The sequence below is a fragment of the Schistocerca piceifrons genome, chromosome 3 (genome assembly GCF_021461385.2).
Source record: "Schistocerca piceifrons isolate TAMUIC-IGC-003096 chromosome 3, iqSchPice1.1, whole genome shotgun sequence".
Classification (NCBI taxonomy): Eukaryota; Metazoa; Arthropoda; class Insecta; order Orthoptera; family Acrididae; genus Schistocerca; species Schistocerca piceifrons.
Genome location: NC_060140.1, coordinates 192,521,266 through 192,538,224, shown reverse-complemented (window position 1 = coordinate 192,538,224; position 16,959 = coordinate 192,521,266). Strand labels below are relative to the sequence as shown.

General features: G+C 40.0%; 1 protein-coding gene across 2 annotated transcripts in view; it reads left to right on the top strand.

The window, feature by feature from the left end:
• Window positions 1-16,543, top strand: part of LOC124787914 (titin homolog) — an 87,777-nt gene extending 71,234 nt beyond the window's left edge. For both annotated transcript variants that reach the window (XM_047254901.1, XM_047254900.1), the window contains exons 7-8: window positions 5,108-5,182; window positions 15,436-16,543. In XM_047254901.1, the coding sequence (XP_047110857.1) occupies window positions 5,108-5,182; window positions 15,436-16,367 (1,007 nt within the window). In that variant the 3' untranslated portion in view covers window positions 16,368-16,543. The remainder of the gene's footprint in view (window positions 1-5,107; window positions 5,183-15,435) is intronic.
• Window positions 16,544-16,959: the final 416 nt, after the last annotated feature.

Here is a 16,959-nt window from a genome sequence, read left to right as displayed (position 1 = left end):
CACACTGATTTTCATCCAATTGGTCCTCAACTAATACTCTCACTTTCCTTTCAACATTACCTGAGAAGATTTTACCCACAATGCTGATTAAAGAGATGCCTCTGTAGTTGTTACAATCTTTTCTGTTTCCATGTTTAAAGATTGGTGTGATTACTGCTTTTGTCCAGTTTGATGGAACCTGTCCCGACTCCCAGGCCATTTCAATTATCCTGTGTAGCCATTTAAGACCTGAAATTCCACTGTATTTGATGAGTTCCGACTTAATTTCATCCACCCTAGCTGCTTTATTGCACTGCAATCTATTGACCATTTTCTCCACTTCCTCAAATGTGATCCTATTTCCATAATCATTCCTATCCCATTGTACCTCGAAATCTGGAACATTACTGATAGTATTTTCACCTACATTGAGCAACTCTTCAAAATATTCCCTCCATCTGCCCAAGGAGTCCACAGGATTCGCCAGCAGTTTTCCTGACCTGTCCAAAATACTCGTCATTTCCTTCTTACCTCCCTTTCGAAAACTGCTAATTACACTCCAGAATGGTTTTCCAGCAGCTTGACCCATAGTCTCCAACCTGTTTCCAAAGTCTTCCCAAGATTTCTTCTTGGATGCTGCAATTATCTGTTTGGCTTTGTTTCTTTCTTCAACATAACTTTGTCTGTCTACCTGAGTTCTAGTATGTAGCCATTTTTGATACGCCTTCTTTTTCCTTTTACAGCTGTTTGCTTCATCCTACTACTACATTGTGCTATTCCTACTACTACTGTTCCAAGACATTCTTTAGCCACTTCTAGTACTGTGTCCCTGTACCTTGTCCATTCCTTTTCCAATGACTGTAATTGACTACATTCAACTAACTGGTACATTTCTGAGATCACTGTTATGTACTTGTGCCTGATTTCCTTATCCTGAAGTTTCTCCACTCTTATACTCCTACATATGGACCTGACTTCCTGCACTTTCGGCTTCACAGTCCCAATTTCACTGCAGATTGAATAATGATCAGTGTCATCAAAGAATCCCCTGAATACACGTGTGTCCCTCACAGCCTTCCTGAACTCCTGATCTGTTATTATATAGTCAATGACAGATCTGGTTCCCCTGCCTTCCCAAGTATACCGGTGAATGTTCTTATGTTTAAAAAAGGAGTTTGTGATTACTAAGCCCATACTGGCACAGAAATCCAAGAGTTGCTGCCCGTTCCTGTTGGCCTCCATATCCTCTCCAAATTTACCCATAACCTTTTCATACCCTTCTGTTCAATTTCCAATCCTGGCATTAAAATCACCCATGAGCAGAACACTGTCCTTGTCCTTTACTCTAACAACTACATCACTGAGTGCCTCATAAAAACTATCCATCTTATCTTGATCTGTCCCTTCACAATGCGAACATACTGACACAATCCTAATTTTCTTGCTAGACACTGTCAAATCTATCCACATCAGTCATTCGTTTACATACCTTATTGCAACTATGCTGCGTTCCATTTCTTTCCTGATGTAAAGCCCTACACCCCATTGTGCTATTCCTGCTTTGACTCCTGACAGGTAGACCTTGTATTCTCCCACTTCCTCTTCTTTCTCACCCCTTACCCAAATGTCACTAACCACTAAAACATCCAGCCCCATCTTACTTGCAGCCTCTGCCAGCTCTACCTTCTTCCCAGAGTAGCCGCCATTGATATTAATAGCTCCCCATCTCATTACCATTTGTTTGTCAAGTCGTATCTTAGGAGTCCCTGGTTTGTCAGTTAGAGGTGGGACTCTGTCACCTCCAAAGGTCCGAGGCATTTTGCTCTGATTGTTGCCAGCATCATATTTAAAGTACCAGGGAAGCAGGTTGCTAGCCTTACTTGCCCCGAGTCCCATTGAGTTTTACCCCTAACAGTTGAGGGACTAACCGGTGGATTTGGTAGTCTTTGACGTATGAGCACAAAGGTGACCATGACTCAGAATATGTCCGAGATGCCCAGCCTTATTCCAAAGTAACTGATATCCCGACTGTCGGGACCACTTACTTGGCCACTCATACGTTGCCCATGGTTCATGAACTAGGACAAGACTACAGGAACCTACACCACGAACCACAGAATGAAAAGAAGAAAAAAAAAAAATTAATGAATGTTTGCAGCAAAAGCTAGGAGAAAGGAGGAAAAAGAGAACCAATGTTTTTCTGTGAAACATGCAAGACGAAGCCTGGACTTCATCCAAAAGATTATTTTAGGAAGTATCATGTAGAAAAATTATAAACAACCATAAACAGACACCAATGTGTAGTTTGAAAAACTAGTGTGAAAAATAGTGTAATTGTCAAGTGGTCTCATATTGCATTTAATTTTTTTTAAACAATAACCCGTAATGCCTTACATCCTTACATTCACAAAATAAAGAAGAGTTGGGGATGCATAAAATAAATAAGAGTTGGGGAGAATGAAATGAATAGACAAATTGTATTGGAAAGGGCTAATACCCATATCATATGTGAGGTAGCAGTATGTTCTCTCATTATGCCATAGTGTCATTTGGTACGCCTTACAGCAGTGTTGCTACAACAAAAGAAATCGGCATTGAAATTTTATATCTACATCCTTGAATGAACATCAGCATTAACCAAAAGAACACTCTATCCTCACTCTCAGCACAAGTCAAAACAGCAAGGTACTGAAATTGAAAGTTGCCTCCATTAAACAGACATTGCAGATATAGCTGTGGTGGACAGCTATAATTCAAAATTGTAATAGACTATCATCTGTTAATGGGAAAGTCAACCAAAAACACAAAGCAAATCTCAAACCACCAGTTTATAGTAAATTCAAGTAAGAGTGCAGCACTGGGGAAGTTGTCAATGGTACCTTAGGGGCCTCGAGATGACTGGATGTTTGTGTTGTCCTCATCATTTCATCAGCATCCAGGAAAGTGGCAGAATTGGGCTGAGCAAAGGTTGGGAAATTGTACGGGCACTGATAACCACACAGTTAAGTGCCCCACAAACCAATCATCATCATCATCATCATCGTCGTCATCGGTGCCGTAGGAACCACAGCCAAACAAGGTGTACCTGAACACCTTCAGCCAAATGAAACAAAATTTTCAATGCAAAACAAATGAGTGAACTATTTAACCTGCATTTTTCAAAGATTGTTCATAATCTAGCATCAGGACTCACTGGAAGAGCAAAATCATACAAAACTATTTTTCTAACACCAGGCAGGTCAATTTTTATGACACCAGTAACTGAACAAGAAGTCTTAAAAATCATAAGAGCCAAAAATCATCATAGTCACATGGAACTGATGGTATCCCAGATTGCTTATTACAGAACATTTGTCTGGAAATTGTCGCACTCTAAGTAATGTGATAAATGACTCAATAAGCAGAGTGTGTTTCCCAGAAGTAATAATGAGCTCTGACTCAGCTATGCAACTGAAGTAGGAGATTAATGAAGAAATGAAAGGCTTTTTTCTCCTGACTACATGAGAATAAATTGTAGCTAAACACAAACAAGACAGCACATATGTTCTTCTATTCATCCCAAAATTATAAAATTGACAATTTTAAGAAGTAAAAGAGATGTTTGTGGGAGTGTATTCTGAAAACTTTGTATCATGGGCTTGTACACTCAATAATATGCCATCCCTATATTGGGGGGGGGGGGGGGGGGGTTACTCTCAGAAAAATGGTCCTTATGTGAAGAATAATAATAAAAATAATGAAAACTGAACCAATATGATCAGCCACCAATCCCATGTGCAAAGAAATTGGATGTATTACTAGTTCTCAGTATCTGTGTTATAGAAACAGTCTTTTGTTAAGAACAAAAAAAACCTTGATATTTTCATAACAAGTGGAGAAAAGGACAACCATAACACATGAACCAAGGCAAAGATTCTTCTGGTGAGCTAAAGATTAAGCAGAACTCATGATGGAATGAGAAATATGGGCAGCCTACTCTTTGACATACTAGAAATAAAAGCAATACTCTTAAGAAGAATGCAAAGGAATTGCAACATACTTTTTATTCTGTTGGATGGTACTGGAAGGCAAACTTGCGTTATTTATGTGACCCCATCCTCTCCCCCACATAATTTAAATCTCAAGAAAACCATCTTCTCAAAATACTATGTACACAGTGTTCAACAGTTCACTTAATTGCATTTTGTATTTGTATCTTGTCGTAAGCATTAGTATTGTAGTTGTCCTATATTGTGTACGGCTGTATTTTATAAGATGCACAGAACAAATAAATAAAACTGTATGTGTTTTATATTCTGTAGCTGTATTAGTATGTAGTTTTTGCATATCATTATAAAAATGGTGTGTTTCATCTTTCGATATTTCATAGCTACTGCAATTTTCAGCACAATATTTATGCAGAATTGTTATGTTTACTTTTATTTATGAGTTGTTTAAGGTTAATAGTACTTTTTATTGTTGCAACTACTGATTACGTTTTGTTGTTGGAAGTGCACTATCTTCTTATATAAACTTTTTACTGTTTATTTACCTTCGTATCATCTGTATCATATCTTTGTGGAAACACAGTGTATGGTTTGTGGGTTCAGTAAATGATATCTAGTAAACCCTGCTCTGGAAAAGATAGTCTTTGCAAGAAGGTGCAGAGTGTGTGGCGAGAAAAGAAAGGAAGGAAATCACCTAAATAAGCTTGTCTTGTTCTGTAGGATATATTAGTGAAAAAAAGTGGTATAAGTGTTTACAGAGATAAGAACTCTATGAAAAAACATAACAAGAGAGAAGACGAAAAAAATTAAGAGATACTGTGGTCCAGTAAATACATATATAGTGGTTTGTGTAACGCACACATAACTGGATGACTCTGTCTCCCCCCCCCCCCCCCCCCCCAAATCCCCCTCTTTCCCAACTATCCCTCTACCTCTCTTCCAAGAGCAAAAATTGAATTCCACTCAAGTTAATTTTTCTCAAAAAATAAAATGAGTTTTTGTCATGAAATGTAACAGATTTACTATTCGTAAACATTGTTAAAATACTTAAAACAAGAAGAGTGTGTCTAACAATAAAATGTTAATAGTTGGCTTATAGTTATTATCTTGACACCATTAAAATATTTCCATATAAATTACAGAGGTGGAACGACTGGAGGAAGAGCAACATAAGAAGGCAGAAAAGCCAAAAAGGAAAGGAAGTGCTCACCGAAGTTGTAAGTATTTCTAGACATATACATCTCTCTCTCTCTCTCTCTCTCTCTCTCTCTCTCTCTCTCTCTCTCACACACACACACACACACACACACACACACACATATACACACACACACACACACACACACACACACACAGTGATTATTTAGGAAAAAAGTATGTGTGATAGGAACAAAGCACTTGTGTTGCAAATGGAATACCTACATGATTTTGTACTGAAATAAGGGTCTAGGTTCTATTATAGTAAAGCTTATTGAAATGCAAAACATGAAACTGTTTTGGGGTAAAGACAGTCTCATCAGGAGTTAAGAGCATAGTGATTGACCTCTTACACTAATGAGAGCTTATCGAGTAATTGATATTTCCACTGATTTTTGTGTATCTGGCCTTTTAATGTTGAGTATTGATACTTCATAAAGAGATGTGGGCTAAGATAACTTGAGCAATCACTAATCCCTGCTCTCTTTTTTATTTGTCCAATATTTAAGTGTTAATGGTGTCTGAAGATAAACTGTGTACTTCAGTAACATGGACTGATGAGATAGAGATTCCAGATGTTGGCTTCAGTGAATAATGAGAAATAAATTATTGTGTGTCAGAGAGATCATAAATAAACAAAAGTCAGTGGAGGAAAGCAAGCAAAATTATTTGCAAGTACCTCCAGGGGTTTGTAAGACGGCTGCATGAAAAATACAAGATATACAGAAGTGTGTAACTCATTGCTAAGATGCTCAGTATGAACACCATTTACAACACAACAAACATCGATATGATGATCAGATTCTTGTGATACGTCTCCCAACATCAGCAACAGCATTATCTATCATTTATGGAACCCTTCTTATTAACCCCTCAGGGCCGCTCAAGAGTTCTTTTGTGAGTATGTGCTTGGCAAACATGGAACCACAAGCAATTGCAACACCAACATCCTTTTGATGTGCTGCAACCTTTCATCTCTGGCTATCCTACCTTGTCTTACTCTCTTCCTCACAATGGCAGCCTTTGATGTCAGCCAGGCTATTCCCTAGGTTTTGCTTTCATTTCTCTGAATATTCATTCATTCATCAGCTTTTGGCTGAGGTAACTGTTGGTGCCCTTCTGGTTTTGACTTTCGTTCTCCAAATTTTTTTCTATAGTGTCGACTGATGGGGGAAGAACACCTTAAATAGTGCCTACTGCCTGTAGTGTTAAAGATCATCTGTGCACAATACCAGTGAAAGCTCACATATTCTCTTCAAAACCAACATGGTAGCCAAACTGCTGTGGTGTGTTAATTATGTACCCTTTCAGTTCAGCTGTCTGACAACAAAGGCATCTTATTGCTGATGTTCGAGCTGCTAGCTCCCCACACCTGCCAAGTAGAAGATGCCAATCGTCCTGGGACATCAGGACTCCCGGCAACAACCAGTGTGCTAGATGCCCTTTGTGTGTGTGTGTGTGTGTGTGTGTGTGTGTGTGTGTGTGTGTGTGTCTGGCATTTGTGAGGAGAGCTCTTGATTGCAGTAGGTGGCATCAGACCCGACATTTTGCACATGAAATATATTAAATTACGCCGAAACAATGGCTGTTCTAATCCAGTCATCTTGTTAGATGGATATAAAAATTTCTGTGCAGTTGTAACCCAACTACTTTTCTTATCCTGGATGCCCCATGGGAAGAGGGACTAGCCAAATGGGTGGGAGTGAAACAATTTATCCAATACTTAATATGTACTTGAACTGGTGGAGATACTTTGACTGCAACACAGTCATTATTATTTGTGTAACACACTGAAAATAAATTTGGAAAAGTGGAGCCATTGGAAAATATGCGCAATGTATCACTATTGATTAAAGCTTCGTTTGCTGCACAATCTACAGCTCTCAAGTCATGTGAATGTCTGGGTAACATACCAGTGACAATTGCCCCGTACAAAATATGATCACAGTTGTGATCACAATTAAGTTGTTAATTTTTATTTTTAGATGACTGGTTTCGATCTTCTAAAAGATCATCATCAGATCTACATTCTGTGATGACAGTAGGAATCACTTGCATGGAGAACATGCCTGGCCAGACGGACTTGCTCCACGCCAGCGAAACCTACTGCCATCAAAGAATGTAGATCCGCTGATGGTCTCTTAGAAAATTGAAACTGGTCATCCAAAAATAAAAATTATCAACTTAAATGTGATAATGAGTGTGTTCATTAAATATGTTATAAAATTAATAGATAGCTGTTTGTCCTGGAACAATGTAATAAACAATTTTAAAAAGCTATCTCTTAGCCTTTGAAGGACTGAAAGTTAGACTAGTCCTCCTGCAAAAAGTTAGTCATTGTGTACAGTGCTTACACTTTGGTTGTATGATGTCACACTGCATAGAGTAGCCATAATGATGCAACTGCAGATGATCATTCTATGAAGGTAATCTTTGTGAACAACCACCTTTGTGTGTCAATTGCACAAAACACCATGCTCTGCTTTCACAAAAAAATGCCTACATACTGTTTATAGGATGACTGTTTGTGTGAAAGTCTGTTGTCACTTGTACTGTGTCGTGGTGAGATCCTATGCTAACCTGTTAATAAGACTCCAGCACTGCCTTTACAATTAGCAACACCTCATTTCCAGTACAAGTAGAAAGTTAAATTTTAATCCAGGATTATTTATTGCATTTACATCCTCATGGCTGCATGCAATTAATGCATCTGCTGTGGTAATACAGAAGGACCAGGTGTAAACAATCAGTATGTGCATAAAATGCCAAACTGCTATGACTGCAATTAACTGTTACTGTCAGTAAAATTAAGGTGCATTGGTAATGGTAAATTGATATTATGTGTTGGAACTAGTATATTCTCTGATAATAAATATTGATTAAATAAACCCCATGCCCCTGCCACTTGTTAATTATGAACTCTAACTCATTTATACAGGATGCTGGTATGGTAATCGGTACATCAGCAAATCATATAGGAATTATTTTCATGCAATATTATGCAAACTATTAAAGTATCAAATAGGACAACTGAAGTTTCCGATACATTAAGATTTTTCTTTGCTTCTCTGTGCAAGATAACTTCAGCAACTGTTGGTCTCTTATCACAGACAAATGCCATTGATTGGTGAGATACTCTACAACAGATAATGTCAAATTATTTCATTAACGTCAGCTCACACTTTTATCCTAAATTAAATTTAATTATAAAGCAAAACTCGGCCTCTTCAGGTGTTTGACGCGTGTTCCCAGTAACAGTCCCTATTTGAAATGTCTCTCTTCACCCTAACACACAATGGAATATCGTCAGCTTTTGAGTTTATTGGGTGCGCTAGGGTATTAAACTATCCACACTATTTACAACCACATATTCGTGGGATACAATAGCTGTATTCTCTCAAAGTATACACTGTGCAAATTCTGGTTTGTGGCTGTTGTCAATTACCAATCGAGACTATTTCTCATTGGCATATACCCAATATGTGTTACACCATTAACCAAGTAGTTCGTATTAAAACCTCAGCAATAACAAGTGCAAAATGCTCAATTACCTTTGAGTGTGTGTCATGTACCAGTTACAAAATTATTGCATAGACTCAATTACCTTAGATTCTGTATAACTCTAAAACCACCAAATATAGGCATAAAGACTATCAATGTTATGTGTGCACCAGCATAACCACAAATCGCAACTAATAGTCCAGTTCCATGACTGATTACAACTCCTCTAAGCATCCAACTTTTCGAAACATAGAACACTGCTTCTAAAATTCCTGCATCAACTTTTGCCCAGCATGATAACTCATCACTTATTGCTTCCGGGACCCCTAACACGTAATAATCATGCCTTCATAGTGATAACTGTAACATCTACCACATGAAGTGTTGTAGCTAAACTTTTCAAAAACTTATGACCAGAAAATCTAAAACTGACTACCTTCACAATGTACCCTGATCCTCTCTCGAGGAACAAAATCTATTGTAGGCAGACACACTACAAAACTTGTATTCAATAACCCATCAGATTAACTAACTGATCAAAATTCCCAACAACATCGAAGTCGATATCTCGGATCAAACCAGTTCATCGACACTATTCCCTACAAACTAACCCTTCGTGAACTCGGCTAAATCACCGATCATCTGTCTCTCTCAGGTGACTGTTACACGCGATGTCTAAATGGTGACTTTCCTCTACACCATCTCAAACAGAATTGACTGTTTATCCCATATTGACCATAGGGGAACCAATTTTTTAACAGTTATATTACAATTCCATTGCTTTTAAACAATTAAATATTTATTCTTCTGCAGCCTCCACTGTGTCGTGTAGTGGCCAGCTAGATGAGATGGAATCTCTGGAGCAGTCACCTATTGGCTTCTGCTGCCAGTGCACAGACTGTCTTTGCCGCAACTTGCTCATACTTTTAAGCATGGAATTTGTTCACTTTTCAACAACATATTGACAAAAATGATATAGTTACATAACATTAATAAAGTTACAACAATCTTCATCGTTTTAACATCTTTCCAACTTATAAATTAATATGTTGAAATGACAAAGGATAGGCCTGTGCAAGAAACCCAGGCTGTGGAGGAGGAGGAGGAGGAGGAGAATCGGGACAAGGCTACTCCGTTGGCTCTGGAAGTGCCAGATCCCCCATGCCATCGTATTCTGAACTGATACTTATTAATATGTTCTCATCCCAATCAGCAATAGGCAGTGATCCTGGAACATGACTGGCCCTCCTGGCTCCTTTACACCTAACCTGAACACCCGTAAGATGATAATTCAGTCGAACTGTAATTGCTCTGACTGTCACCTGCTGGAACTACAACACATTATTTCCTCTTCTTCTGCAGCTTGCATTGCTATACAAGGAACATGCTTCACTGATGACCATTCTCCATTGCTCCGTGGCTATTGTGCATTCTGCCAGAACCGTGGTTGCCCTGAGAGAGCATCTGGAGAGTTCTTTATATTGGTTCGCACAGATCTCATCAGTGAGTGGATTCTTCTTCATACCATTTTGGAATCAGTAGCAATGCAGGTGCAAACGATCATCATATGCAACTTTTACTTACCTCCAGGCAAGTCACTTGCTTACATTGAGTTGACCACTTTAATTCAAAAACTCCCCCCTCCCCCTTTTCTCCTGCATGTGTACTGCAGTGTAAACCAGCCCTTGTGGGGGAGTATCACTACATCTGGAATGGGCCATCTACTTGACTACCTGTATTTCCTCAGTGATGGTAATACTTTCTACTTCAGTGCCACTCAAAGCTCCTTTTCAGCTACTGACCTAATAATATCTTTCCCCCAGTCTTATAGCTTTGCTACATTGTTGCCAGATCAACTACCTCTTTGTCAGATTGCATCGACGAGGCTGTGCAAAGTGTCTCTGATGTGATCACCTATGCCACTGGAACTGCTATTCCCCTTTCTGCATGTCCCCTCTATCACAGGCTGATACCATGGAGGACCAAAGACATTGCAGCAGCTGTTCAGGATTGCCAGAGAGCCCTGCAGTGTTTCAGGTGACACTCTTCGTAGACAAACCTTCTCACTTTTAATTGACTTCATGCTAATGCTCACTATCTAATTGAGTGAAATAAGAAGGAATGCTGGGTGCGCTATGTCACCTCGCTGGGAATGTACGCCTCTCCATCCAAGGTATGGGCCGAGCTATGTAGTCTTCTGGGCTGTCAAAGATCCACAACTGTACCTGGTCTCTTCCTTCATTATGGTCTCTGTACTGGCTGTTTCGCTTTTGCTGAACATCTTGCGATCCATATTGGGGTGGATTGGCATTCTGTTCTTACGTCATTTCAACATATTAATTTATAAGTTGGAAAGATGTTAAAGACTGCCGAATTATATAATGAGCTTTACACTGATTGGAAACTGCTTCAAGTTCTTACCTCATCTCACAATATGGCCCTCAGCCCTTATGCCATTCACAATCAGGTGATACAACATCTGACTGTTACCCAATGGCTCTATCTCCTGAAGGTCAGGTTGATTTGGCTGTCTTCCCTTCACAATGGAGAGATAGTGTTACTGTTCCAGTCATTAAGCTGGAGAGTTACCTGCTGATTAGGCCATCAGCATGCTCTGCAAACTGCTTGAAAGGAAGGTTGCCCACCAATTACACTGGGTTCTCGAATCACAGAGCCTTTTGTCCCACTATCAATGTGATATCTGGGAGGGATGATCCACAACCTACCATCTGGTTAAGTTAGAAACTATGGAAGTTAACCAGTTTGTGATCATGGGGTCCCTCCCCGGTGATATGTTAGCTCAGGGGCCGTGGCCTCTTTCCAAAGCGCTTCTTGCAGAGACAGCTCATAGACTGCAGTGCCACTGGTGGTGAGGGCTGGAGATAGGGATCAATCTCCAACAGCTCCAGGTCACTGTCAGAGTCTGTTACTACAGAAAAGGCAATCCGACAGGCTTTTTCTAAATTCCAGTACCTCGTTGCAGTCCTTTTTGATGCACATAAGGCAGACAACATCACCTAGCACCCTCATATTTTACTTATCCTTCATGACTGGGGCTTTCAAGGCTTTCTACCAATATTTATTCCTCAGTTTTTACCCCACTGATTCTTCCGGATTAGAGTTGGTACTTCACACGGCTCTTCAAGGGTCCAAGAGAACGACATCCTGCAGGGCTCCATGCTGAATGTCACACACTTCCTCATTGCGATAAATGGGCTAGTGACCACTGTCATGCCACTGGTCAATCCTGTGCCATGTCGGTGACTTCTGCATTTGGTGCAGCTTCAACTCTGTTGCCTTGGCTGAATGCCAGCTCAAAGCAGCTGTCAGTGAGCTCTTTCCCACTGTTTCCAGTTCTCTCCTGCAAAAATGTGGATCATGTATTTTTGTTGTAGTACCAACGCCCATCCTGATCCAGAACTCTACTTGGGTACCCAGTGCTGGGATTTTGTTAGACTGTCCTGATATTTGGGACTCCTCTTTGTCAAGGAGCCGACTTGGCTCTCCTATATTCATCAACTAAATACTAGCTGTATGTGCAACCTTAACACTCTCTGCTTCTTTGTCTACACCTCTTGGGGTCAGTCATGCTATTTTCCTTCGTATCGACTGGGATCAGATCTGATCCCATTTGGACCATAATTGCCAAAGTTGGTTGCTCGGCGAGGTCTGTCCCAGTCCAGTTCTACAGGTCACTGGGGTGCCTTCCTGACTATTCCTTTCGACAGTCTCCTTGCCCGACGAGGATCTTCCCTCTTCAGTTTTGATAACACTAACTTTTGCTCACCTATGCAATTGCCATTTCACAATTTCATTATCACCCAAGCTATCCTATTCTTTTTGCATTCGAGGGGCGTCGACCCTGACACTCGCTCTTGATTGGGATTACTAGTTGGAATGCACGTCACGGCCCTCTGCCAGGACCTCCACCTATCCTCCTTAGATTGCACTCCTTGGAATTTCTCGCACATGTCACCTTGGTTGGTATCCATGCCATTAATTAGAAACAGCCTATTTCAAGGACCTAAAGTTTCACTTGTCCCCACATCTTTTCAGTGTCTGTTCCTTTCAGTTCTTTAGGAGTATCAGTGTGCCACCATCTTTTACACTAATGGTTCTAAAGCCAGGGATAGGACGGGTTGTGCTTTCACACCTTCCAGCAGTCAGGAACTCCAATCATTGCCAGCAACGTGATGTGTTTTTACTGTAGAACTAATGGCCATTAACTGCATATTAATACTTGTTGATTCAGTGAGCAGTCTCCAGGCCACTGACTGATGTTACTCATGTCACCCTTTGATTTTTGCTAAACCGTCTGAAATTAATCATGCCCTGAGTCACATTGGTCTCCCAGGGAATGGACTGGCCAACCATTGGGATATAGAATTGGTTATAGAAATGGTTAATTGCCCCTCTCAGTTTTCTTTGACGATCCTATGCAAGCATTGGCAGGTGCAGCTAAGGCCTCTGCTCACTCTGAGATGGAACAATATCTGATGGGCTACTGTGTCCTCTAACAAATTCTGCACTGTCAAGGAGACTAATGCTGCCTGGCAGTCCTCATCCTGTTCCTCTCAGAAAAAAATCCACCTTTGTGTATCATCTTTGCATCAGTCACACCAGACTGACCCATAGTTTTATTTTATGTAACGAGCCATCCCCAAATTGTGGTTGTGGAGCCTTGCTGACAGTTACTCGTGATCTAGTGGAATGCCCACTCCTTCTGGCTCTCCATGCTTCCAAATTCTTTGCATGTCATGTTGGTGGACAACTCATGGGCAGTTGTATGTTGGTGTATGGCCATTGAACTGGTTCTCTGTTTTCTCCATGACGGTAGTTTTTATTCTCAGATGCAATGTTTTAAACTACCTTTAGGACAGGGGAGTGAAAGGGGGGGGGCATGTTGGGGCATCTCATGCCACATGCTGGGTCAGGAGGACCATTGATTCTGCCTCCTTTGCCTGCTCCTCACCATAGCTCCTTCCCTCTGCCTTAATTATTTTTAAGGGGTTTGGCTCTTTTTCTCCTGCACCCTGTTTCCCATTTTTAATGCTTAGCCTATAATGGGTTGGGACAGCTGTGGGGGGTGGGGGGGCTGCACCATTTGCATTCAGAACTCCCATCGCCCGTGTGCGGCCCTAACTGTTTCTCTCACCTTGTTGTATTATTAATGGTCCAGCTGATGGCCATTACATTTTAACCTTTTCCTTTTTACAGTTTGCGTCTCTTGACTAGAAAGCAATCTTTACCCTGTAATTGTCTTCATCCATAATCAGGTTGGCAGGAGTCAGTTGCAAGAGGGGTTTCTCTCAGCATGACCGAGCCCTGGAAGACCACTTGTCTGTTCTAACCTTCATACCAATTCAATCCGTATATGTTTACTACTCCTTAATTTGTTTTTCAGCTCTGGCATCAGTATTGCTTTTAGTGCTTCACTTTTACCTCGCCTATGTACTAATCCGAGTACACACGTGGTGTGCTCCAGATGAACAAACCCATAACTGAAGGATTCATGACCTTGTTGTTTAGTCCCTTGCCTCCAGACAACCAATTAAGTGGCAGAGGAGACAGGAACACAAGACCTTTAACATAACCCCATAAGAAAAAAATCAAGTGCAGTTACGTGAGGTGACTGGGGGGGGGGGGGGGGGTTTACAGAAGAAGGTGAGAGCTGCAATAGGAAGCACAGCAATCCGGTGCAGAGGCAGGTCAGCATTGAGGTAACCATGAAAGGCTGGAAGAAAGTATGTTAGAGCACAGTCTTGTTTTAAATTAAAGTCTCTACAGTATTGCTGTAATTGTGGCATAAGTCAGCTTTGGGAGGTAGATGAAACTAGCTATAGTTTCCTCCTTTTTGTCTGTAAACTTTTGAAGAGAACATTGCACAAGAGACATTAACTTTAAGTGAATCTTGAGTTGTTCCACAATCTCATGTGGATGTTCTGTTCCCAAGACATGTACATTGTGAAGATTCACCTTTTCAAACACATGAAATGTGACTTCAACACTGACAATCTACTACTGTGAAAAACCATCTTCCTTTAATAGCTGCTGCAAGCCATTGTTCATTGTTCCAATTAGTCAGCACATGTAACAACTGCAGCCGGTATGACTTTACATATAGACATTTGCAAAAAATGCACCAGACATTTGACTGTGATATGTGCAGTCCTGTGCTTGCAAGTGTCATCAATTTCTTTGGGCTCATGACAGATGGTACCTGCACACACACCACCTTCTCTGCTGGTGGTCCTGGCCGACCTGTTTTCTTCGCACCACATAAGCAGCCAGACTTGTGAAGTGTGTTGTACCACCTCTATGGGTTGTTGTGTCTGCTGGAGCTTACGCCTGAGATTTGGTATTAAACTCTCACTGAACCATCATAATTAACTCACATTTAGTGGATTCAAGGAGACATAACACACACGTCACCCCATTGTATGCTGTGTTCCCATGCGGTGTGCTCTGCAGCTACACCACAGCATGAAATACAAAACAAAACTTGGAGAGATACTCTTTCCACTGATGTGTGTCATTTTTCTGTATGCCTTGCAGTTTTTGCATAGTCATCTCCTGAAATACTGCATGTCCTTATGAATAACCTTGCATTTCAGTTACTTTTCCTGCCTGTGTGTCATTCAGTAGATTGTTTTAGTTTCGAGTGTATTCTAGTATTTACTTTTTTTAAGTATGTGAACTTTGCTTATTTTTTTATATTTGACTCACACTTTTTGCTTATTTTTCTCATTTTCTTTCATTTCTGTATATACAGGTTCATTATTTGCAGTGCTTGACTCAACAGATAGAGGAGAGGTGAGATCTGAAAGAAAGAATCTTGTAAAGAGGAAAATTAAAGAGAAACCAGTCAAAAGGAAGTCTAATAAGCCTAAAGACTCAGAAGAAACTCACCATAAGAAAAAGAGAAAAGCTGACACTAAAAAGGCTCCTCCTGAGTATACACTTGAAAGTGATGTTAATAATTCGAAGAGAAGAACAGATGACAAAGGGACAACTTCGGAGTGCAAACCTGATGGTGGTGATAGTAATCCAGTGAATGGACATGTTGACAGTGAGACTAATGTACCTGAGGCCACCTGTTTAATGAATCGAGTCAAACCGACGAGGTCTGGCAGAATACCACGGCCACGGATTTTTGAGGATTTCATGACTGAAGACATGGAAGAAATGTATGAAGAGACTGAGATTACTGAAATCTGTGATCGTACTGAGATTACTGAAATATGTGATCGTGTGACTGTGGAGGACATATGTGATTCTGAGCCTGTAGGAGATGATAATCCAAGTGATCATGAGGAATTGGTAGTGTCAGAGAATGCCATGGTTAATGAAGATTCAGTGGCCTCATATGACAGTGAAAATGAGCAAAACTTTGTGATTGCTGAAGATGCATTGACTGTGGAGCAGAATCAGGTGAATTTGGGTAGTGTTTATTCCAATGTGAAACCTGGAACATTAATTGTTTTGGCTACAGAATCGCCAGACAATCCAGGACATCAGATATATAGGGTGTTCATGGTATCAAATAATAGTCAAACAATGCCAGTGTCTGTTGCAAATAACCAGGCTTCACCTGCTGATACTACTAATTCTATAGAAACAGGCACCTCAACAGACTCAGTTGTTCCAGAGAGAAGTACAAATGACTGCAACAGTCTACAAATGAATGCTGAGAGTAGCAGCTAGTCTTTATATATCTATTTGATATTCTGTTGAATGTAATGTTTTGATGCATTATAGCTGTTTTTGTTGTTATGATATATTGTATATGTTTGTTTATACATATGATCTGAGACAGTATTGTAATATTTATGCTGAGATATTTGTTGAACAATGAAAAGAATATATATATTATTTGACTATCATGCTCTCCTTTCCTTCTTTCATTTGTTTAAGAAATAATATATGAATACAGTGTCCTGTGCCATCAAAGACGAGCATGTACAGTGTGCATGTGATTTGCAATATGAAACAAGTCTCTTATACTGATTCATGGCAGTCATCTTAAAAATAAATATAAGTTTTTCTGCTTTGAGACCATATAGTAATGTTACTGAGAAGTCACACACAGTTAAATGAGGATTATGTTGTTTCACATTTACAAAGATATTTCCAGATTGGTGATCTATTACATGTTAGTAATTGCTGCAAACACACATTGTTTTCTAACATTAAAATACAGACATGTGGGATATTATATTTTAATTGAGAAATTAAGAGAATTTCTATGGTTTTTGTTTGAATGGAGGGACTGAATTAGTTATCAAAGGTTGCATGT